This window comes from Heterocephalus glaber, unplaced genomic scaffold, assembly GCF_053883595.1.
Source record: "Heterocephalus glaber isolate CG9 unplaced genomic scaffold, H.glaber_assembly_v1.0 deba00000809, whole genome shotgun sequence".
In the NCBI taxonomy this organism is placed as follows: Eukaryota; Metazoa; Chordata; class Mammalia; order Rodentia; family Bathyergidae; genus Heterocephalus; species Heterocephalus glaber.
In genome coordinates, this window is record NW_028258163.1 from 1,789,629 (window position 1) to 1,815,467 (window position 25,839).

Sequence of the window (25,839 nt, forward strand, 5' to 3'; positions counted from 1 at the left end):
CACAGACACAGCTCCAATGAAGGCTTTTATTATTTTTACTTTTTTTTTTCTTGCTATGTAGTTGAGGCTGGCCTGGAACTCACTATGTAGCCCAGGCTGGCCTCGAACTCAGCAATCCTGCCTCAGCTTCCTGAGTGCTGGGAGTACAGGCATTCACCACCATGCCCAGCAATGAAGGCTTTTAAACTGGCCCCATTAACAAAAATGGAAATGTCATCTGTGATACTGTGATATAAGAAGATATATATATTTTGGTCCTCATCTTCGGCTCCTGGCCATAGCTCCTAAAGCCCTTGTAATTTTCTAAGTGGTAACAGCGTTGTTATAGTATTTGGGTTTTGCTCCCAGTTCCTGAAACTGCTCTGTAGCAGTGGGTAAAAGCAGTATCTCCTGTTATTAATAACAAGCCCCTTCCAAGCACATGTGAGTTCATATTGACAAAGTGACTTTTGGAAAGCCCTAAAGGATTGGGGCTGGATGCTGGGGAAACAACCAGGTGATCAGAGGGGCTGGAGGTTTCACCCTCACATCCCCTCTCCCACACCCACCCCTCTACCCTGAAGGGTTTGGGGTGCATTAATCACTACGGCCAAAGATTTAGTAACTAAGTGTGGCTCCATGACTGCAGGAGCTCAGAGAGCTGCACTGTCGGCACACATGGGGAGGTCCTGGGGGAGGGGTTTGTGTCTGGGGCAGCCATGGAGGCTCGTGCCAACTCTCCTACCTCACCCTGGCTCTCTTCCATTTAGCCATTCCTGAGTTGCATCTTTCTATATAAAAGCCAGTAATTTAGCCAGATGTGGTGGGACACACCTATAATTCCAGTGCTTAGGAGGCTGAGACAGGAGTACTGGCCCAAGTGCAAGGCCAGACTGGGTTACACAGTGAGTTCAAGGCCAGTTTGAACTTCATAGTGAGACCCTGTCTCAAAAAACAAAAAAATGAAACAAAACAAAAACCCCACACAAACAACCAACCAAAAAAAGGGCCAATAATCTAGTATGTAAACTGTTTTCCTGTGCTCTGCTAGCTGTTCTACCAAATTACTGACTCTGAGGAAGTCTGAAGAGCTGCCTTAATCCAAATCAGTCCCTGGTTTTACGGCATCGCTGAGAACAAGGTCCTAAATTACTTGTCCATCCCCTTCCTTCTTCTAATTCAAATCAACCCAGAAGCATTTTATTTTCCTAGACAAAAAAATCAACTTTAATTTTATAAGCTTTCTTGTCACAAGATTGTATTAGTAGAATGTCTCATTTACCAAATCTAGTAAAAACACATGTACTACATAACTGTATTTACTCACCACAGAGCAATGGTCAGTAAGGAGAATAAATGATGCCAGGGGATCAAATGTAAGATGAATATTCTCTTGAACAGAAAATGTGTGATGAACACTCTTGCTTCTTCCAGCAGAATCCTGGTTACAACCACAACAGAGAAGTTCCATAAATATTTAAATACAAATAATGTTCTTTTTTTTTTCCTCTGGTACTGGGGATCGAACTCCAGACCTTGCACTTTCAATGCAGGCAGCAGCACCACTGAGCTAAATCCCTGGCCCCTTATAATGTTCTAAGTTATACGGGAGACTAAGTTTCCAAAACCTTTGTCAATTACCACTGTATAGCTCACTTACTTCTCATTCTTCCTATGAGTATGTTTTCTTTGCTGGAACTGGTCACTGAACCCAGGGCTCACATGTGCTATGTAAGTGCTCTAGACTAAGCAACATGCCCAGCCCCTATAAGTACTATTGACAACACTTCTTTTGAATCCTCTAATTCTAGATTTGAACTGGAAATATCAGCATAGACTAACAATGTATTTTCTCTTTTTAAAAAATCTCCATTTCCCTCTGTTCACGGAAAAGACCTGGAAATAATAAACCTAATACCAATGAGCTAGTAATGCAAGTATCTAGAGTATGGTTTTGAAAAACCATTTCTCACTGGGTGTGGTGGTGCACACCTGTAATCCCAGCACTCCACAGGCTTAGGCAGGAGGACTACCATGAGTTCAAGGCCAGCCTGGACTACATAGCAAGACCCTATATCAAAGAACAAAAAAAAAAAAAAAAGAAAAAAGAAAATTCTCACTACAACAAAACAGTGCTTTTTAGAGATATGGCTGATTCCAGTTCCCCAGTAAGAAACGTCTGAGAAGACGTTGGAATCTTGTCATACCAGAAAATTTAAAAACTAATAGAGATTATTGGTAACATGTCAACGGATTTAGTGATCAACATGAAGAGGCTCCTAATAGTTGAAGATGGAACAATTTGAGAATCAAAAGGAAATGTAATAGATTTAAATATATCAAATATATGTTTTAAAAAACTTTTAATTCAAGCAGGCCATGGTAGCACACTCCTGAATAGGACTTTTTTTTTGGTACCAGGGATCAAACTTGGGACCTTGCACTTGAGAGGCAGGAGCTGGAACCACTGAGCTAAATCCCTGGCCCTACACTCCTGAGATCCTAGCACTCTGGGAGGCTGAGGCAGGAGGATCACAAGTTTGACCCCAGCCTGGGCAACTTAATGACTTAGGAGAGACCTTGACTCAAAATTAAAAAATAAAAAAGCGTCCAGAGATATAGCTCAGTATGAAGGCCCTGAGTTCAATTCCTAGCACCAAAACCAAAAGCAAACAAACAAACAAACAATAAGATCTTTGAATTCATAATGATACCAAAAACAAATGACCATCTGGTTTCCTCCCTTTTTGTTTGTTTTCTTTTTGATACTGGGGATCAAACTCAGGACCTCACACTTGCCAGGCAGGCGCTATGCCACTGAGTTAAATCCCCGGCCCATTGCCTCCCTTTTTGAAAGACAGTATATTTTAGATATCAGTGTTTTCTTGGTAGATGCTAAGAACCAACTGATTTTAAAAATTGACTAAGAGCCTGGCATGGTGGCACATGCCTGTAATCCCAGCATTAGCAAGGCTGAGGCAGGAGAATCGCCCCAAGTTCAAGGCCAGCCTATACTACATGAGTTCAAGGCCAGCTTGAACTGCACTGTGAGACCTTGTCTCAAAAGAACAAAACAAGAAATTGGTTTAGAAATGGGGAAAATGGAGAAAAAAAATCAAGAAATTGTCCTGCATTTCCTATATGAACTCTGTGTTTGGGTACCAAATAGATGAGGGAAAATTTTTCTTTATAGAACTACTCTAATACCTCTATATTATGGAGAGATTATTTTTTTTTATGGAGAGATAATTTGAATATCACCATTTTATAACTCTAATGAAAAAATAAATCTAAGCAAAGATCATCAATGGCTGCTAAAAAGCCTTAGATGAAATGGTGGCAAATGAATAAATTAGCAGTGTTCTGAAGCTGGCTTGACCATCCTCCAAGGCCAATGTTGGTTAGCATTGTGTTGGTCCTTAAAACCAGCCATGACAGGAATATTTACCCTATGGAAACTGGTATAAATCAGGATCCTTCCCTAATCCTATTCCTACCCCTATAACCTACCCCAAGCTGGTTGTTAAATATTTACTAGGTCACCTTTAGAGAAGGCTACCAACACCTAAGTTCACCAATACCTGAATATATTCTTGCCATTGTATTTTTTTTTTTCTGGTACCAGGGATCGTACTCGGGTCCTTGAGCTTGTGTAGCAGGCAGTGAAACTACTGAGCTAAATCCCCAGCCCTACCTGAATATATTCTTACAAAAAGAGATACAACCAGATATTATGAGCATCCTAATAAAAGCATTAAACATCAAGTGAAGCAGTCTTGCCAGAAAACAGACTCATAACTGATCAAATCGCAAAAGCTAACTACTAGTTATAGAAATTACTGGGGGTGGGCAGAGGAACATGTTAAATGATACCACAGGGGTGTAAACAGCAAATAAAAAATCCAGAATGCAGAAAATTCTACAGGACTAAATATCCAGTTTCAAAACCAAATACAAGGGGTGATCGAAAATATAGTGAATTTTAAAAAAACTTTTGGTAAAAAACACATTGCTAAGAACAGTGGGATCAGTGTGTTTAAAGTGAGGGTGAGTATTTTGAGAAGGATAATGACAACGTGTCTCTTACTATACTAATTTTTAAAAATTTAAACCTTCACAATACTGTCCAATCATCCCACTTGTATTATAGGTGGGAAAATGGGGTGGAGGGAAGGGAACCTACTAAGTAAAAGAGATGAGGAGACAAGTCAGCTAACTGTGATGTTTGGCCTTTATTTGGATTACCAACCAAATGCAAATAGATATGTGACAAATTAAAAAAACTGAACATTAGCTGTATACTTTGATATTAAGGAATTCCTATAACTTTTCAGGTGTGATATGGGATCATGGTTGGTTTTTTTGTAAACAGTTTTTATTGTTAGTGATTCATTCTAGCATTTATAGATCAAATAAAATCAAGGTGCAAGGTGGGGAGAAGTAGATAGGAGCATAGATGAAACAGACTGGTAATGAGATTTGCTCGTGAATTTCTGATGGATTATCTCTTTTGTATATTTTATAAATTTCTCCTCATAAAAAATTTTAAAAGAACTTATATTGCCGTTTTTTTGTGGTTTTTTTGGGGGGGGTACCTGGGATCGAACTCTGCACCTTGCGCTTGTGAGGCAGGCACCAGAACCATTGAGCTAAATCCCCGGCCCTATATTGCTGTTTTTATCAAACATTTATTGCTCACAGTATATTTATTTTAAATGAGAATTTCAAAGTAGAGATTTTCCTTTAGTTTTAAAGATAGATTTCTAAAGTCTAGTCTTTAAATTGGCAAAGTAGGCACAATAGCCCAAACTACTCACTGTCAAATTTTAGTTTATATCAGAATTTTGTGGAAATTGTTAAAGTAGACTGTGAGGTCCTGTCTCTAGAGTTCTGGATTCAGTAGGTTTGAGATTAGACTGGAGAATTTGCATTTCTAGCAAGTTCTTGGGTAGTGGTGATGTTACTAGTATAGGAACTACAATGAGAATTGGTCTAAAGGTTTAAGATGCTAGGAACTATGATTATTCAATAAATATAGTGAGTAGGAAAAATGTTAGATAATAAATTGATGTGTTCTCTCACATATTTTTAGTCTTAATCAAACCTATCTATAGTGTACTGTATAGAAAAGGATAGAATTTACCTATTAATAAACGAGGGAACCAGGCTCCCTATTTAACTTTTAATAGGTTAATTTGAAAATTATACATATAGAAAACAAATCAGTGGTTGCCTGGGGATGAGGATGAAAAGCAGGCAGAATACAAAAGGTAGGGCCCTAGAAGACTTTTGAAGGAAACCTATCACATAGATTGTGGTGATGGTTTCATGGACGTGTGGATACGTCAAAACACATCAGATCACTTTAAATATGTGGAGTTTATTCTTTGCAAATTGCACCTCAATAGTGTTGTAAGAAATGTGTAAAATGAGCAAAGTAGAGCTGGAGATTTTGGTCTATGGCACCGTGCCTGTTTTGCAAGCGCAAGGTCCTGAGTTTGATCCCAAGTACCAAATAAAAAAAAGGGCAAAGTACGTGATTTCACATTTTTGCTAAGGATTCAACTAAGCAACCAGAAATGTCTCAAAGAAAGTGAGCTATGGTTTTTCTGCATAAAACTACAGAAACTATATATCTTATTACGAGAATAATACACTGGGGCTCTGAGGTAATAATACATTGGCAGTTCCCCATTCCCATAATGAGGTTTCTTACAGTTGCTCTTAGGTCACAAGTAGCTTCATATCTCTTTAAAATTATGCAAATAATATGAATGACATTAACGGTATATCCCCAGTCATCCGTCCTTCTTCATCCTCCCTGTAGGTTGTTTTTTCTGCTATGCAGAAAGCTTCAAAGACGGGTGGCATAGCATACTGCCTTTTCTTGTGCACATATTCAATTTCCCTCTATGAACTGAGGATAAAATTACACCACAATCCTACTCTGTGTAGGATTGTTATGTGGATTACATACAAAATCCTAACTATCTGACATCTCCTTAGAAAAAGCTCAATAAGAGACTTCTGGGAAGTTGGCAGAGTGGTGAGCAGCAGAGAAATGACCTCTCCAAGATTTGATGTCCAGACACTGGAATATAGCAACCTGAAGAAGAGAAGGAGGGAAGTGGGACCCTGGGACTTAGGAAGGATCTGAAGTGAGAAGTGAAGCCCATGGGGACAGCTAAGAGAGATTTCAATGAAGAAGGAGGTGGCAAGTGACGCTTTCTCCTTGAGCCTGGACTCAATGCATGAGAGGGGTAGCTCGAACCTGCAGACACATGGTGACTACTGGCAACCCCAGAAGCCTCCAGAGAAATGCACCAATAGAATGGAACTGAGGACACAGAGGACTGCAGTGGCTGGTGAGTTATTTGGGTTCAGATGTTCCCCAGGAGACGGTGACTGGCTGATAGCCATCTTGGAGAGGGGCCAACTGAGCTCAGAATTTAGAACAGCTGTAGGCCGATCCCATCTAGTGTCTCTTGGTATCTGTGAGGCTGCCAAGCTCAAGTCAGCAGGAGATCAGGGAGCCAAGTTGAAGCCAGCAGGGAGCTGAATTCAAGCTGGCAGGAGGCACAAGGACTGCTGAAGGCTCAACAAATCTAGTTCCAGCCTCATAGCCAGAAACTACAATGAACTTCAGTAGAACTAAAGCTGCAGACTTGCTGGGATTATCCACTACCCCACCACAAAGCTATGGCTGGGTTGCTGAGATTAATCAATATGTGTCTGGAATCTGAGTGGCCATGTTGTACACCAGTGACAGCAGAGACATGCCTTAAAGTGGACATTTTTTTATTATTCTTATTTTCATTTTCTTTTTTTCTCTTTTCTGGTTTTTGTTTTTTTCTTGTTTGTTCTTGTTTTTATATGAGTGTGAACAGTTTCTAGTTTTTTGTTGTTGTTGTTCTGTTCTGTTCTTGTTTTTATTTTGCCCTTCTCTCTTTCCCTCTTGTCTTCTTCACCAGTTCCCAAAGTCAGTGTGATCCTCTTTTGTCCTCTAGCCTTGCTTCTGATCTCTTCCTCTTCTATTTCTCTATCCCCCCACCCCTTTTAAATTTTCTCCCGTGAGAGTAAAATCACTATAGTGAGGGCTTATTTACTGCATACAATTTTCTGGTTCATTTTAGAGTTTGTTATATAACCACAAATCTAGTTCATACAGTTAAAAGTGGCAAATTAAAAGTTACCACAGTTTGTCATTTTCTGGGCTGTGTTTGATGCTATTGTTATTGCTGATTGTACTACTTTAGCCAAGGTGGCATACTTGTGCTTATCAGTTGTTGTTCCTAGTATACCAAGACTGAGATTGCCTAAGGGTCTTAAAAAATACTATAGGCCAGTGCCAAAGATCTGGGGGCTAGGCCAAGTAGGTAGCAATTTCTCATCCCCAGTAAACTGAAGAAATAAGATGTTGCAACAGACTTAAAACCCAAAGCCAGCTACACCTATAAGACACCTCTAAGAAGTAGTCATTTCCTAAGGGTTCTATACACTAGCAATAAAGGTACTTGCCATAAACAATTTACAAGCATCAACTCAGGAATTAAACTAAGAAAAAAAAAAAAGAAGAAAAGAAGAAGACACTTAGGCAAGATCCAACCCTACATTTCTAGCTCACCAAAGGCACACCCAGGGAGCAATGAGGTGGAACAATTCCAAACTCGCACACTTGGACTCTCTGAAGTGGTAACAGCAGAAATAACAAAGCAGATGAACAAGAGTTTAGAAAATAATCAACTCAAATAATTTCTCAGATAACTACAGAGATGGTGACCATAATGAAAGACATACTTAGTGACTGATTCTAGAGCAGATACAGATAAAAGAAAAACCAGAAAAGCTTAGGAAACTGATGGAAACCATGAGTGTCCACCACAGGAAAGAAATGGAATCCATGAAACAGATTCAAACAGATATCCAGGAGATTAAAAATTCGATTGAAAGTATATGCAGCAAAATGAGCCAACGTGAAAAAGAATATATGTAGAAGACAGGACTGTGGTTAGCGATTATGAAAAGATTTCTTAAAAAAAGCAAGGGACCATAAGAAATTAATCCAGCAGCTGCTAGATGATGCAAAGAATAATAACATAAAGTTTTTTCGGGGGAAGTACTGGGGATCGAACTCGGGACCTTGCGCTTTCGAGGCAGGTGGCGGAACCACTGAGCTAAATCCCTGGCCCTAGTAAGATAAAGTTAATCAGAGTCAATAAAAAAAGCACAAGATAGCACAAATGACAAGGACAAAAAGTATATGATCACCACAAAGATGCAGAAAAAGCATTTGACAAAGTCCAACACCAATTCATGATTTAAAAAAAACCTTACAGAAAATTGGAATAGATGGTCGTTATCTCAATCTGATAAAAGCTATCTATGACAAACCAACAGGCAACATCATTTTAAATGGTCAAAACCTGAAAGCTGGGCCGGGAATTTGGCTTAGTGGTTTCATCGTCTGCTGCGCAAGTGCAAGGACCGAAGTTTGATCCCTGGTACCAAAAAAACCCAAAAAAACAAAACACCTGAAAGCTTTCACTCCAAAATCAGGAATAAGACAAGGATGTTCACTGTTACTACTCTTATTCAATATAGTTCTGGAAACATTAACCGGAGAAATTAGACAAGAGAAAGAAATAAAAGGAATAAGCACAGGAAAGGAAGAAGTTAAATTATCATTATTTGCAGATGACATGATACTCTACATAGGAGATCCAAAAACTCCACCAAAATATTTCTAGATTTAATAATCAAATTCAGTAGCATAGCTGGATACAAAGTCAACATTCAATAATCAATAGCATTCCTGTACACAAATAAAAAACTCACTGAGAGAGCAATTAAGGAAACACACCTTTCATAAAAGCATCCCCAAAAATGAAATACCTAGGAATGAATCTAACAAAGGAAGTAAAAGACCTCTACATTGAAAACTACAGTACCCTGAAAAAGGAGATCAAAGAGGATATCAGAAAATGGAAAGACATCCCTGTTCTTGGGTAGAAAGAACCAATATAGTGAAAATGGCCATACTTCCAAACCTATTATACAGATTTAATGCAATCTCAATAAAAATACCAATAGCATACTTCACAGAATTAGAGAAAACAATCCTAAAATTCACTTGGAACCAGAAGAGACCTATAGCAAAGGCGATTCTGGGCAACAAAGGCAAGGCAGGGAGCAGCACAATCTCTGACCTGAAATTATACTACAGAGCTACTGTGAAAAAAACAGGATGATACTGTCAAAAACACAGACCCAAGGATCAGTGGAACAGATTAAAACATACAGAAACAACTCCAGATATACTGACCCACCTTATCTTTGACAAAGGAGCCAAACACCTGCACTAGAAGAAAGATAGTCTCTTTGCTAAATGGTGCAGGAAAAACTGTCTTTCCACTTGCTGAAGATTAAAACTAGATCCATGTATTTCACCGTGCCCTAAACTAAAATCAAAATGGATCAAAGTTCTAAATATTAAAACAGAAACACTGGGCCGGGAATTTAGCTCAGTGGCACCATGCCTGCTTAATAAGTGCAAGGTCTTGAGTTTGATCCCTGGTACCAAACCAAACCAAACTAAACCAAACCAAACCGAAACATTAAATGTGCTGGAAGATAGACTAGGTAGAATTCTCGAAGACACTGATGTATGCAGAGACTTTGTGAACAAAACTCTGATTGCACAGGAACTATGACAAGCAATCAACAACTGGAATCTCATCTTCTTAAAAAGCTTTTGCCTAGCAAGAGAAACCACCAACAGAATGAAGAGACAACCCACAGTGTGGGAAAAAAATTTTGCCAGTTGTTTCTCAGACAAAGGACTACTATCTAGAATATATAAAGAACTTAAAAAAAATCAAACCCCTGCAAATTTAAAGACCCAATCCAAAACTGGGCATCTGAAATGAATAGACATTTATGAGATGAAGAATTAGAAACATCAAATAAATATAAGAAAAAATGTTCAACATCACTGGGCACTTGAGAGATGCAAATTAAAACACTGAGGGCCAGGGATTTGGCTCAGTTGTGCCATGCCTGCCTCCACAAGCACAAGTTCCTGAGTTCCATCCCCAGTATGGAAAAAAAACCTCAAAAAACAACAAACAAACAAACAAAAACAACGCTGAGGGCCGGGGATTTAGCTCAGTGGTTTCACCACCTGCTGTGCAAGCACAAGGACCTGAGTTCAATCCCTGGTACCAAAAAAACAACCAACGCTGAGAGGAGGCTCCCAGCCACGCCACAGCACCGCTCCCAGCGCAGAGGTGAGCTGTGGGCACCAGCAGCACCCACCCCCCCAGCCCACCCCCTGTCGAAATGAGAAGACGTGTAAACAAGCCTCAAAACCAGACTTCCAGATCACCTACAGCAACCCCAAAGGGAAACAAGATGGAACAATCTGATACTCAACCACCTGGACTCCCTGAACTGGGAACAAAAGAGGATCTGGAAAAACTGAAATCAGAAATAATTTCTCAGATAACAGAAGAGATTGTGCTCATGGTGCAAGACATGATTAATAAATCTAGAGAGGACACAGATAAAAAAATAGAGGAGCTGAAGAACATAATGGAATCCCAACACAGGAAAAAAAATGGAATCCATAAAACAGATACAAACATTTCCAGGAGATTAAAAACTCCATTCAAAGTTTACGCAGCAGAATAAGCCAATGGGAGGACAGAATTTCAGATATAGAAGATAAGATTGCAATTAGTGACAAGGAAAAGAAAATTTCCTTTAAAATTGTAAGGAACCATGAGAAATCAATCCAGCAGCTGCTAGATGATGCAAAGAAGAATAACGTAGGACTGATCAGAGTCAATGAAGAAACAGGAGAGAGTACAGATGACATAAAAAAAACTTTTCACAGAAGTGATGGCAGAAAACTTCCCAAGCAAGGGAAAAGAAGGTGACATACAGATAAGTGAGGCATATAGGACTCCAAATAGCCTTGATTAAAAAAAAAAATCTACACATAGGCATATAATAGGATTCCAGAAACCCAACAGAAGAACAAAATTCTACAAGCAGTGAGAGAAAAGAAACAAATCACATAGAAAGGAAAGCCCATCAGAATCACAGCAGACTTCTCAATGCAAACCCTCAAGGCAAGAAGAGCTTGGAGTGACGTATTTCAAGCCCTAAAGGAAAACAGCCTCCAACCCAGGTTGGTGTATCCTGCAAAATTATCTTTCAAAATCGATGGAGAAATAAGATACTTTCATGATAAAGAGCACCTCAGGAACTTCATGAATACCAAACCAGCACTCCAAAACACTTTAGATAATATCCTAGGAAAAGACAACGAGGATCACAACCCCAGGAAGCCCAGCAGAATGAATCCATTGGACACGACAAAAAATTAAATGCAAACTGGGAGAATCCAACAAAAAGCAAAAGTCATGACAATGTAAGTCAATACGTATCAGTTATAACCATCAATGTTAATGGTCTCAATTCACCATTCAAAAGAAATAGACTGGCAGAATGGGTCAAGAAGCAAGACCCAACAATATGTTGAACAAAAGAAACACATTTAATTCAAAAAGAAACTTATAGACAGAAAGTTAAAGGGTGGAAAACAATACTCCATGTGACAGGAACCAAAAGAAAAGCAGGTATAGCTATCCTCTTTGCAGATCAAGTGGATTTCAAACCAAAATCTGAAACACTCCTGGTCCCAAGAATTTCAGATAAGGGATACTCAACTTATATGTACAAATCTATTGTGAACATGTGTTTTCTTTCCTCTTAAGTAAAAACTTAAGAACAGAACTATTGGTTCTTAACAGTAATACAAGTAATTTCTATATTGTTTTCTAAAATGGTTTTATCATTTTCCATTCACAGTAGCAGCATTTGAAAGTTCTAACTGGTTCACACCTAAGCTGACATCTGTTCTTTTAAAACTTTTAACTTTATCTCCCTAATGAGGGTATAATACAGTCTTGTTATTGTAGTGATCAGTATTTTTCTGATTCTAGTGTTCCACACCTTTCCTTGTGCTATAATGGTTATTTATCATCTTCTTGTGTCTACTTTTTAATTGGGTTGTCTATTAATGAGCTGTAGAAGTTCTTTATATATTCTTGCCATAGGTTATATGTATTATAAATATAGTCTGTTTAAGGTCTACTTTGCATTTTCTTAACAATGTCATTTAAAGTTCTAAATTTTTCCTTTTTTTTTCCTTGGTACCAGGGATCAAATTCAGGACCTTGTGCTTTTGAGGCAGGCGCTGGAACCACTAAGCTAAATCCCCAGCCCTAAAGTTCTAAATTTTGATGGAATCTCATTTATCAATTTTTTTCTTTTATACATCATGTTTTTTGTATCCTAGGAAATTCTTGCCTACCCTAAATTCATGAACATTTTCCCTTATTATTTTTTCTTAAAGTTTTATAGTTTTAGTTTTTCATATTTAGGTTCATAGATCCTTTCAAGTTATCTTTATGTATGGAAATAAAGGATTGAGGTTAATTTTTTACATACAGATAACAGGTGTTCTAGTACCATTTGCTGAAAACACTATCTTTTCCTCTGCTCTTGAGCTGAGTTTATGTTCTATAAAATGTTAATGTTAAATAATCTTTCAAAATTCAGTGGACCATATATGTGTGGTTCTATTTCTAGATTCTATGTTTTAGTCCAATGATCTATATGTCTTTCCTTACACCAACACTGCCTTGATTACTGTAACTTTAGAGGAAGTCTTAAAATTAGGTAATAAGGGCCGGGGATTTAGCTCAGTGGTTCTGCCACCTGCCTCCCAAGCACAAGGTCCGAGTTTGATCCGTGGTAACAAGAAAAAAAAATTAGGTAATAAATGTCTTCCAACAAATGTCTTTTTTTTCCTATTATTAAACCTTTTTCTTCTATTATCTTTATCTGGTTTTAGTATTAGCACAATGTTGATTTCCTAAAATGAGGGGAGAAGTGTTCCTTCTTTTTTCTGCTTTAAATATTTGATATAATTCATCAGTTAAAATGTATATGAGCCTGTTGTTGTCATATGGGTAGGTTTTCAAGCTAGGAATATACTTTCTTTAATAGGTGCTACTCAAATTTGATATTTCCTCCAGAGTCAGTTTCATTAATTTGTCTTCCAAGATACTTCTTAGAAGTTGTCAAATTTATTTCAAAAAGGATTTTTGTAATATGCTTCCTATGTCCTTTTAAATTCTGTAAAATCTGTGGTAATGTCCTCTAAATTTTGATATTGTAATTTAAAAAATGTATAACTGATATTGTGTTATAGGAAGAAAAGGTCTAAAGGAGTAGGGGAAGTGGGAGGGGTAGGGGAAAGGAAAGAAGGGAAAAGAAAAGATATGAGAAAAGCAAAAAAAATGGAAACAAAGTCTTTGCAAATAGAGAAGGGTGAAAGGGGTGAAGGGAGGGCAGGGGAAGGGGAAAAAAATAAGAACCAAGATACATCATGTAAAGGTACAAGATTCCAATGATGAATGGAACTGTATTTTATATCTAAAATGTATCAATAAACTTAATGGGAAAAGAAATGCTGAGATTCCATCTCACTCCAGAAAGAATGGCTGTTATTGGGCCAGGGATTTAGCTCAATGGCACAGCACAAGGTCCTGAGTTCGATCTCTGGTACCAAAAAGAAAAAAGAAAAAGGAATGGCTGTAATAACAAATGCTGGCATGGCTGGGGATTTAGCTCATAGGTTCTGCCACCTGCCTTGCAAATGCAAGGTCCTGAGTTCGATCTCCGGTACCAAAACAAAACAAAAAAATACATTTGAGTCACAGAATGAAAATGACCTAAATAACAAATGCTGGCAGTGCTCTGGGGAAAAAGGAACGCTTCTCCACTGCTGGTAGGAGGGTAGACTGGTGCAACCACTGTGGAAATCCGTGGAGATGTCTCAAAAAACTGAAACTAGAGGTTCCATTTGACCCAGCTATTCCTCTTCCTGGTATCTTCCTGAGAGAATTAAAAGCATCACCGGGGATTTAGCTCAGTGACACTGCGCTTGCCTCCCAAGCACAAGGTCCTGAGTTTGATCCCAGTACCGCCAAAAAAAAAAAAAAATAAAAGAGCTTTTAGGGGCTGGAGATTTAGCTCAGTGGTTCCACTGCCTGCCTTGCAAGCACAAGGATCTGAGTTTGATCCCCGGTACCAAAAAAAAAAAAAAAGAAAAAGAATTAAAAGCATCACACCACAGCGATATATGCACACCCATGTTTATAGAGGCCCAGTTTGTAATAGCTAAATCTTGGAAACAGCCAAAATGCCCATCAACTGATGAATAGATAAAGAAGATGTAGTTTTTTTATATAGTGGAGTACTACTCTCTGCTCTAAAGGATGAGCTAGAGACGTTTCTAGCTAAATGGATGAACCTTGAGACCATACTCTTAGGTGAAATAAATCAAACACACATGTTTAAATACCACATTGTTTCTCTGGTGTGAAAAACTGAAAGTGGAAATAAGGACTAAAATGTATAACAGATATTGGGAAATAGGAAACAAATGTTCAAATGAGAAGAGGAACAAGGGAGAGGGGAGGGGGAAAAGAAAGAATGGACAAGAGAAAAAAAGAGAATAGAAAGAAAAAATGGAAACAAAGCTTTTGTAAATAAGCAGGGGAAATGGGGTCAAATGGGGGGGGATGGGAAAAAAAGAAGATATATCATGTACAGGTACAAATTCCCTATGATGAATGTTATCATTTTGTATATCTAAAATGTACCAATAAATGTTTTGCAAAAAAAAAAAAGAAAAGAAAAAGCTCAATAAATAATTCCTACATATGGGATCTGTTCTGTGTATGTGTGCATGTGTGGAAGGGGATGGAAAATCAAAATAATTATATGTGTTTTCTGATAGGTTATTTGGAATTTCAAATTGAGAATTAACATTTAAAGATTAAATAGTGAAAACTATCATAAAATCATCATATTGAAGAAATTGACATTTAAAAAAAAATAAACTAATTTCTAAGCACTGCTTAAACCCTGAAGAGTTTGATGAAATTGCCCTATATTGGTAATAATTATCAATTTCTATTTTGCCAGGTGCTAATGAATTAAATGTCTCAAATTGAATAGAATAAGGACAAGGACACTGTTATTGCATATGTTGATAACACATACTCCCAAACAAAAAAGTTTCTTTGTAGCCTTTAAATTCTGGGTCCTAGAGCTTTCAAATAGTGACACAATCTCCCTACACTTAGAGACAGCAATCAAACAAGTAGATACACAAAAGCGTGGAGGTATATTGGGGAATTTGTCCCCATTATTAAAAGAACCTGGCCAATGTCAGGAGAAAAAAGAGGATGATTCCCTGAGATTAAAAAGAGGACAGAGGCCAATAGTTGTTTATTAACTCTTATCCTGTGGCGTTATTAATTTAACAGTAAAATTCTCCCTGCATGCTCACTTTTTGAATATATTAAATGTAATGTATTCAAACATTTTACTTAGGTGTTTATCAACTGACCAAAAAACAAAAACTCCCAAATCAGACTTCATTATGGCAACAACCTAATCATCTACATAATAAATTTTAAATGAACTTACCTGGACAATTACTTCTATGTTATGTGTTCCATTACTGTAGTTTCTGGGCTTCCACTTCAGTATGAAAATAGGACCAGACAAATGAACAGCCTGCCCTAAATTAACTTCATCAATCTTAATAGTGACGGAAGTAACAGGGGACAAGGAAAACGCCAAGACTCTAAAATGAGAGCATATATGAAATGCACAGCTTTAGGTATTTGTTACTATTTTTAAAAAGGACAATAACACTATCATGAAAATATGTAAGTACAGGCAGAACCATCACATATAAGGATCACTCAACAATCTGTTCTTTCTGAATGGTGCTTTTAGGGTTGTACAATTTTGGAAACCTCAGGAATTAGGAACTATTATTTTACTTCTTGGAAAGAAAAACAGTTTCTTTTGACAAAACCAGCAAGTGTATGTTCAAAATACTTTTTGAAGAAATCCTTGAAGTCCTGATTTTTGTCTTAAGAAGAGAATATAAAGCAGACACCTTGCTTTGTTAATCTAATGCCAAGCCCATCATTTTCTCATTTGGTTCCCAATATATTTGCTCAGAGGAAGAGGATCACAACCAGGGCTGGGCTACTAGGCCTCTTCAGAGTATAAAGCCTAACCCTGATATCCAGCTTCCATCAAAAACTGACTGACAGATGTATGCCACTTCATTATTAGTCAGAAGAATAAATACAAATCGGGTGTGGTGGTGCACACCAGCAATCCTAGCACTCTGAGAGGCTGAGGCAGAAGGATCACAGGTATGAGCCCAGGCTGGGTGATTTAACTGCTTAGGAAGAGCCTGTCTCAAAAGGCAAAAGGGTTGGGGATATAGTTCAGTATGGAGGCCCTCTATTCAATCTCCAGTACTGTAATCAATCAATGAATACATTTTTAAAAACATTATTTCTTTCAGATTAATTACTAATTTTTTTAAAAAATTATAATACACAGTAATGATACTAGTACTGTGAATGTGGCACTCATATTACTTGGTAACTGTAGTGGACTAATGGTCAACTTGTAATGCCCAGCTGAACTGAATCATTGTGGTTTGGGTGTAGAAGATCCACCCGATGATTGTTACCAATACCCAAAAGAGAGAACTGGAGGGGAAGATCTTGGCCTGTTGATTTTCTAGGAGAAGCTTTTCTGGGGATGGTTTTCGTGATGTGAACTAGGTTGTTTTCATTGGAGGAGGAGCTTGGGGCCTTGCTGTCACTGGGAATGGTTGCTGCTCTTGTCAGGGGAGCTCTGATCTTCATCATGAACATCACTTCCTGGCTCCAATGTGGATCCCACAGCCTGGTGGCACAAATCCTTCATCTCACCAGCATAGGTTTTTCTGGCTTCCACCACTGGCCTTTGGGCCTTCCAGTTGCAGATCCCCAATACGGACAAGCATGAGACATCGCTGTGGGCTGCAGGTCACTGGCTGGACTTGTGGAGGACACTGCCTTGGGCTCTAAGCCTTTAACTGGACTTGTGTGGGGCACTGCTGGGATCCAGGCCCTTAGCTGGATTTTTTGGGCCCCTAGTGTACGGATAATCTTTTGCACTCCTTTGCCTTTGACTTTTTGGGTAATTACCATAAAATAATCCTATAAACTGTGTGTCCTGTAGTAAATATATTCTCTTGCCTAAAACCCTGACTACAACAGTAACATTATAAATTAGTACCCATTTTATTCTAAAAGTAATTGGGTACCTGGTGCACTGCTGGTGGGTGGGCATGTAAAATGGTGTGGCCATCATAAACAGTACTGCAGTTCCTTAAAAGTTAAATTACCATATGACCTAGCAATTCCACTTCAAGGAATATGCCTCCAAAGAAGTATAAGCAAGGACGTGAACAGATATAAGGTGTGATCAAAATGTACAGTGAAGCTGGGCGTGGTGGTGCACACCTGTAATCCCACCACTTGGGAGGGTGAGGCAGGAGGATCACCCAGAGTTCAAGGCCAACCTGGGCTACATAGTGAGTTCAAGGCCCGCCTGAACTAAACAGTGAAATCCTGTCTCAAACAAACAAACGAAAAAAACAGTGACTATTTAGAATTTTTTCTATTTTCTTTTTTTTGGTACCGGGGATCGAACTTAGGACCTTGCGCTTGTCAGAAAGGCATAGCACCACTAAGCTACATCCCCAGCCCAGAAATTTTTCAAAAATTTATTATACAGATTTTCCCACCCATTTCCCCAGCCAGCTTTGCCAGGTTCTCTTTCCTGTAACAGGCAGCCAGGACTAGCCTCCTCAGCTCTGGAGGCTTTACTACAGCTGGACCCTGATCTTTCCAGTGGACTGCGCCCACCGAGACCACATGGAGGCTGCCCACCAGGAGCTGCACCTCATTTTCAATGACCAGGAGGTGAGGGACGCCATTATCCTCAACACTGCCAACAAGCAGGACCCGCTAGATGCCATGAACCCGCTGGAGATCCAGGAGAAACTGGTCCTGATGGGGATTCTGTACAGAAATTGGTTTGTGTAACCTTCCTGTGTCAACTCGAGGGATGAACTTCACGAGGACCTCACAGGGTTAGCCCCTAACTGCAAATCCTAAAGAACATTCTCCACCCATCCCCCACTCCCAAGGAGAGAAATCACAACACCGTCACAGTATTGTCACTGCTCATATCGCCTCCTTCAATTACCATTTTCTCTTCTTTTGAATTTGAACTCTGGACTTAGTGTTCTATGGTTGGAGTGGGAGGGTTGTTTTTTGCGGGGGGTTTGCATTAGGATGCTCTGATCTGACATTTGACATGAACGCAGTGCTACATGCTCTTGTGGCCCTCCAACAACTGGGGTGGGGGAGATAACATTTCTTGGTAAAGTCCTTTTAATGCTTTAATTTTTTTAATTTCCAGAAAACCGCTCCCCCTTTTTTTTCTCAATGTATGTTTCTTCCCTTTTGGCCCAGTTTCTTATCACTTGCTGAAGATGCTTATTTTGCATCCATGCAAACTATGTTGCAAGTCTGTTTCATCTAATAAACTAAAACTTATTGCTTAATCAAGATAAAAAAGACATTTGAAGAGAAAACCTGGATGAGTCTTCTGCCATGAAAACTGCCATACAAAAGACACTAATGGAAATCACTCATTATCGAATGAAAGGACGTTGAACAGTAATTGGAAGCCACATGAGAAATAAAGAAACATGAAAAGTATTTGCTTCTTGCAAATTGTTAGAAAAATTTGTTAAACTGTCATGTTAGGAGTTCTACACAGGGCACAACAGACTTTCCAGAGGATCCAGCATTTATCCTTTAATAACAGAAGGACCAAATTTGGCCTCTCTAAAAAATGTTTTTGAAGAGATAAGAGAGATTCAAATGAACTTAAATATCAATGAGAACAGAATACCATTTTGAAAATCATAACCAAACACGCAGTCTAATTCCAGTAAAATAAACATGTTCTATGTGATTCTATTTCCAAAATTTTTGTAAATATCTGACAATAATATGAGAAAAGCTAACAGTAATTCTAGAAGATCTGCTACAGATCCACCATCCCCAATTCAGAGCACTCAGATGCCATGATGGTTCATATGGGACTTAGTTCTTCTCACTCTGAGATCATCGCATGTTTTATTTTCCCCAAATACTACGTTTCATTGCATTTCCCACAAGTACTGTACACACTTGGCAAACAATAAATATTTGTCAATTAAAAAAATTTATTATACAGCAGTAAAAGACATACTGCCATTAATCCCTCTCCAATTGCTCTCTCTCATTTCAAACACATTTATCCCATGTTCTTGCCGCTTTCTGAAGCACTTCTGGAAATCCCTTTTCATGCTGCACTGTCATAGCTGCCTGACACTGTCTAGAATTAATTCAAAACCTTTATCTTTCAAGGTCATTTTTGTCTTTGGGGATGAGCCAGAAGTCACATGGCACCAGATACGGTAAATAAGGTGAATGGGAACACACTGTAATGTTCTTACAGGCCTGCCTTTCTGTTGGATGACACTCAGCAGCAGCATTCACTGTATTTGTGACCATACCTTGCAAAGATACAAAGGAGAACTTCAGGAACTGCTTCAGAAAGTGGCAAAAATGATGGAACAAGTGTGTTCCAAGCAAGAGTATTTTGAGGAAGATTAATGGCAATATGTCTTTTACTGTAATAATTTTTTAAAATTATACCTTCACCATATATTTCAATCATAGCTCATAGCTTTTGCTTTTTTGGAAGGCTATGTAGTAATGTGAAAAAAAAATTTTTTTTTGATACCAGGGATTGAACTTGGGACCTTGTGCTTGCAAGGCAAGTGGCAGAACCACTGAGCCAAATCCCCAGTCCCCCCAAAATATTTTTGATACATGATATAAAATTTTGAAAGTAGTATACAAGGGAATGTGTGTATGACTACAACAATGTAAAAACATGCAAATAAAAAAGCTGGGAGCTAGGGATGTAGCTCAGGGGTGCAGCTCTTGACTAACATGCATAAGACCTTGGTTAGATTCCCAGTTCAACAAAAACAAATAACTACAATAATAATGGGCCTCTAAGTCAGGCATGGTGGCCACACGCCTCTGAGCCCAGCACTTGAGAGGCTGAGGCAGGATAGCTACAAGTTCAAGGCCAGCCTAGGCTACATAGTAAATTCAAGACCAGCCTGGACTATACAGTGAGTTCAACGCTGGCCTGAACTACATAGCAAGACCTTGTCTCAAAAAACATAAAAACAGGGCCGGGGATATAGCTCAGTGGTACCGCCACCTGCCTTGCAAACACAAGGTCCTGAGTTCGATCTTTGGTACCAAAAAAAAAAAAAAAAAAAGTAAATTGCTTACCACTTCATTCCCATTCAATTAAACAGTGTAGACTTTTTTTTGTTTGGTTTTGGTGGTTTTTTTTTTTGGTACTGGGGATCGAACATGGGTCCTTGTGCTTGTGAGGCAGACGGCAGAAAAACTGAGCTAAATCCCTGGCCCCTACCTTTAATGTTTATGTTGTAGAGAAAACTAAAGTGGGATATCTCACAGCTTTTACATGGGAATACAATCAGAATGATTTATTCTCCATCAGTATTAAACTGAAACTGGTAAGTGACAACATACCTGATATGTGTTGAGTAAAGGAGTCTTTCCAGTGGTTCGTGTTTAGCACAACTATAAAGGAGTGATTTAGGATTGGTGATAAGAACCACTGGCCACTTGCCAAAGGTCAAGTCTGCAAAGCTGAAGAGGTCATGATCAAAAGCAAAAATCCGGTACCTAGATACAAGAGGACAGAAAGGTAATTCAGTCACCTCATATTATAAGGGGGCACGAAGGTAATAGAACAAATGTAAAAATACAAAACAAAGACTATTTTGAACCTAAGACATCCATCACAAGCCTAAGATCTGACATTCTTCATTCCATCAATAATGCTACATAGGGCCGGGGATTTAGCTCAGTGGTTTCGCCACCTGCTGCACAAGCGCAAGGACCCAAGTTCGATCCCTGGTACAAAAACAAATAATAATAATGCTACATATTGAATATTAAAATGTTTGATATGAGCACATCTAGAAACTTTTTGTACTTCTTTTAAATTTTTATTCATATAATTTCAAAGGAATAAAAGTTCAGTTGCCTTGATTTTCCAAATGTATGGTGAACAATAGTCATTAAAGAGTAATTAATGTCTTATATTTTCTTTTAGAAGTGAGAAAAGAAATTATGAACTATGACAGAAACAGTAATGTTCACCAAGTGTTCCATATGCTCTCCAGAATTTCCTGGTCTCCTTGGTATTAGGTTGGGGCCATGTGACTCAAAGGTCTGAGCAGAAGTGATGTGTATCACACTTTTGATCCAGAGAACTTGAGAGCCAGTATGGTTTACTCTCTTCTCTGTCTGGAATGGGTATTACCCTGGCATTATAGGGCCAGGAAAACTGGAATTCCTGAGGCATCCATGGAAAAGAGTTGCTCTGTACTTAAAGGAATGAAAAATAAATGTTTGTTAACACTGGTATTTCTGGATTTATTTGCATCCATTACAATGCTTAGCCTGATAATATCAATATTCTGCTTTAAAATCTTCTATTGTAACTTTAAATGTTTATAATGACAGCTAAAGGTTAGGTCCTTTCAGCAAAATTCCAAATAAAACCTTAGGGCTGGAATACAGAAAAGGAGGTGAAAACAGAAAGAAAGGAAATGGTTTCATAGTTAAAATCACAATTTGTAACAGTATCATTTAGATGTAATAAAGAAGCTGACCCAAAGTTAGGAAAGTTATCTCACAAGAGACATCATAACCCAGCCTACACCACAACCTCACCTTCATGATAGGTCTTGGCCCAAAGTAATTACAGTCACAAGGCAATAACAGGCTTCAGCATATCTCTTATAGTTTCTTGGAAAGCCAACCACAATAAGGAAGTACTTTCCAAGATGTAAAGCTGTTTGTTTTTTTTTTTTTTGGTACCGGGGATTGAACTTGGGACCTTGCGCTTGCAAGGCAGGTGGCAGAACCACTGAGCTAAATCCCTGGCCCTTTTAGTTTTTTGAGATAGGGTTTGCTATGTAGTTCAGGCTGGTATTGAACTCACTAAATTGCCCAGGCTGAGTTCTAACTTGTGATCCTCCTGCCTCAGCCTCCCAAAGTCCTGGGGTTAAAGGTGTATGCCACCACACTCAGCTAAAATTTTAAATCACTAACATCTTGTAGCAATAACTAGAATGGTAGTTATAAAATTCAGGGAAAAGAATAACACTTCTATGCCTAATGCTTCTCCAAGTATTATCCATAGACCAATACAGACCATAGAACCGTAGACCAACACAATTGCAACCTCTAATGAAGGGGCCTAGAAAATTTTGTTTTTAATAAGCTCTTCCATAATTCTTATGTACAGTGGAATTTAAAACTATTTCCTTGAAAATTCAACATGATATAGTGATAGTGAACATCACTGCTACCACAAGGCTTTTGTATAATAACAAATACATAAATACATAAATTATCAAATACATAAATTACTTTAAAAAACAGAAATACCCAAGTTTTTCCTTAACTGGGATCACCCATCATATCAATAAGCAAAGTGCCATTGTTTCAGCAAAAATTCTGCAGGTCAGTTTTACTTGGGGTAGTTCCCTTACCTTCTGTTATCTTTCCAGTCCCCCACTTCAAGTTCCAAAGTGCCCTGCAAGTGACGAGTGTGCAAAACAGGCATCAGTCCACCAAGTGTATGGAGGTGTCCGCACAAATATGCTGTTGCCGAACTAACCAACAAAAATAAACAGAGTAAATGAACAAGGACAGCCTGTGATGCCAACTAGCAAGAATGTCTCTTTAAGGAAGCAAGATAGGCATAGCAGTAAAAGGACTAAAAACAATTAGTTATGGTTTTGGAAATTTTCTTCACCTCATTATTGACTGGATTCCTGGTGGTGGAGAAAGGATAGTGGATGTTGTAAAGTGTCCAAACCAAATCGTATGGTTGCTCCGACTACTTTCTTTGGCTAGTAATAAGAGCTCCTTCATCTGTTTCTGAAAGGGGAGAAAATGGAAGGACCCTTAACTAGAGTACAGGCTGAAATTCAGTGTGAACAGGTTAAAGTGTTATAATAGTAATTACATTGTATCTGGAGCCTAAACCCTGCTCATTAATGACCTAAATGGACATCTGTAAGATTCAAACTGGTCTTTTGTTGTTGTTGTGCTTTGGGTTTTTTTTTAAGACAGGGTCTTGCTATGTAGTTCAGGCTGGTCTTGAACTCATGGCGCTCCTCCTGCCTCGGCCTCCCCAGTACTGGGATTAGAGGTGTGTGCCACCATGCCCAGGCGATTCAAACTGTTTACACCAGGTGTTGTGGCACATGCCTGTAATCCCAGCACTCAGGAGGCTGACGCAGGAGGATCACTGTGAGTTCAAGGCCAGCCCAGGCTACTTAGTAAGTTCAAAGCCAATCTGAATTACATAGCAAGACCTTGTCTCAAAAAACCAAAAACCGAAACAAAACAAAATCCAGCTGTGGTGGCACATACCTGTTATCCCAGCATTCAGAAGGCTGAGGCTGGGCCGGGGATTTCGCTCAGTGGTTCTGGTGCCTGCCTCGCAAGTGCAAGGTCCCGAGTTCGATTCCCGGTACCAAAAAAAAAAAACCACAAAAAACTGAAGGCTGAGGCAGGGGGATTGCTGAGTTCAAAGCCAGCCTGGGCTACACAGTGAGTTCAAGGCCAGCCTGAGCTACACAGCAAGACCCTGTCTCAAAAAACAAACAAACATGTCCACAGAAATGCTTGTACCAAAATGTTCAAAATAGTTCTACTCATAATACAGTAACCAAAAACTGGAAACTATAAACAAATTGTACTGTATCTATAGAATGAAATACCACTCAGCAATGAAAAGGAAAGAACTAGTAATTAACATAATCACATGGATGAATCTTGGAAACATGCTGAGCATAAAAAGCCAGATCCTTAAGGAAAGTTAACGGAAAATTTTAAAAAAGAGAAAGATATGATAAAGAATGTAAAAAAAAAACCCCAAAAAACAGAAGAAGCCAGATCCAACAAGGCATACTGTATGATTTCATTTACATAAAGTTTTAGAGCAAACAAAACTAATTTGAACTGATAGGAAACCAATCATCCAATCTATAGGAAGTGAAGATAAATTATACAAGGAAACTTTCAAGGGTGATAGAAATGTTCTACATCTTGATTGCGGTAACAATCACACCAAATACATGTGTCAAACTCTTCAAACATTTAAAATGAGTCTATTTTATTGTATGTAAATCATATATCATACAGCTGATTTAAAAAGTATTTTGCACATACACAAATATGCATTACTATTATCTGTAAAGTATTCACGGCAATAAATTTCTGGGCCCTACTTCCTCATGGTAAGTCTGGGAAGACCAGGGAATCTGCATTTCATAATATTCCAGTTGATTTTTATGTACATACCTGATCCTTAAATTGTACCTTTAAAAAACTATTCTAAGAAATAGTATTTAATCAACTCTAACTAAAGACCCTTGGTAGCTAGGAAACAAAATATAAATAAATAAAATGTCTAAAATAACAATGTATTTGAAAATATTTTGTTCAGTTAATTTTAAGCTCCTTTGAACCTTTAAATAACTCTGAATCTCTTTCAGTACTTAGCAAATTCTGCTATTTATTATAGTTATTCCTGTACTGGTCTTATATCCCACCCCTAGATTAAATACTCCGAGAGGGCAGGGACTTGATCTTATAACCTTCGTACCTTTATATAGAGGCACATGTATCTTGTATAGGGCATGTGCTCATTAAACAATAGCTTGGCATTTATTGCGTCAAGAAATAATGAGAGAGGGCCAGGGATTTAGCTCAGTGGCGCTATGCTGGCCTTGCAAGTGCAAGGTCCTGAGTTTGATCCCCGGGACTGAAAAAAATAACAATAATAATAATGAGAGGTTCTCAGATGTGACTTTATAGACAGCTGTAATCCATTTGTAATCTATAACCTTGTGAAAAAATACTTGAAAGTTGTCCTTTTGTTTTTTTGAGACAGGGTCTCCTATGTAGATCAAGCTAGCCTTGAACTCACTATGTAGCCCAGGCTGGTCTCACACTCCTGGGGATCCTCCTACCTCAGCCTCCGGGGTGCTGAGATTACAGGGGTGTGCCACCATGCCTGGCTAGTTGTCCTTTTCTTACAGATCACTAATTAGTATTGGCAATTGTGATGATTTAGCAATATACCATTTGGTACTCAAAGGCATATGCCTTACATCTTGCAAAACACATGCTATACTTAGTATATATTTCATAAATGTTTACTGAATAAATATAAAATATGAGGTGCTTCTTCATATTCTGGGATAAGAACAGAAAGACCAATGATAGCGCTGAAGTAGCCAATAGCTCTTAGCCATTCCAGTAAGCACAATATAATTTTTCTTGAACATTTCTAGATAAGAACTTGTTCACCTTGGATAACTTTAAATGATCCACATGTACCCAAGAAAACATTAAAAAAATGTAAGATACAAAGGAAAGTGAGATTGTTACTGTACCTCATCTAAAATTCCAAAGAAATTATAGGGCCTCTTTGGCCCTGGAGTTTGGGTGGCATCAACAGAGATGAAAGAATAGTTGCCAAAGGGAGTACTGTGGACATAATGGAAAGAGCCATCCCTGCTTACCGCAGAATATTTCCTAAAAAAATACAAGACAGGAAAATTTAGTGCAACCATAAAAAGACAGAATTAATTTAAAGTCTGTCTTCAATATCATATGAGATTTTTCTTCCCTTTGAAAAAGAGATTTACTGGGCTGGGGGTTT

General features: G+C 38.4%; 1 protein-coding gene across 5 annotated transcripts in view; it reads right to left on the reverse strand.

Moving 5' to 3' along the window:
- The window catches only part of Tmem62 (transmembrane protein 62), a 61,697-nt gene that overhangs the window by 8,308 nt on the left and 27,550 nt on the right, over positions 1 to 25,839 (reverse strand). For all 5 annotated transcript variants that reach the window (XM_087207483.1, XM_021241739.2, XM_021241738.2 and 2 more), the window contains 6 exons: positions 25,571 to 25,712; positions 22,918 to 23,042; positions 22,652 to 22,774; positions 20,616 to 20,771; positions 15,550 to 15,709; positions 1,307 to 1,420 (listed from right to left, as the gene is read on the reverse strand). In XM_087207483.1, the coding sequence (XP_087063609.1) occupies positions 1,307 to 1,420; positions 15,550 to 15,709; positions 20,616 to 20,771; positions 22,652 to 22,774; positions 22,918 to 23,042; positions 25,571 to 25,712 (820 nt within the window). The remainder of the gene's footprint in view (positions 1 to 1,306; positions 1,421 to 15,549; positions 15,710 to 20,615; positions 20,772 to 22,651; positions 22,775 to 22,917; positions 23,043 to 25,570; positions 25,713 to 25,839) is intronic.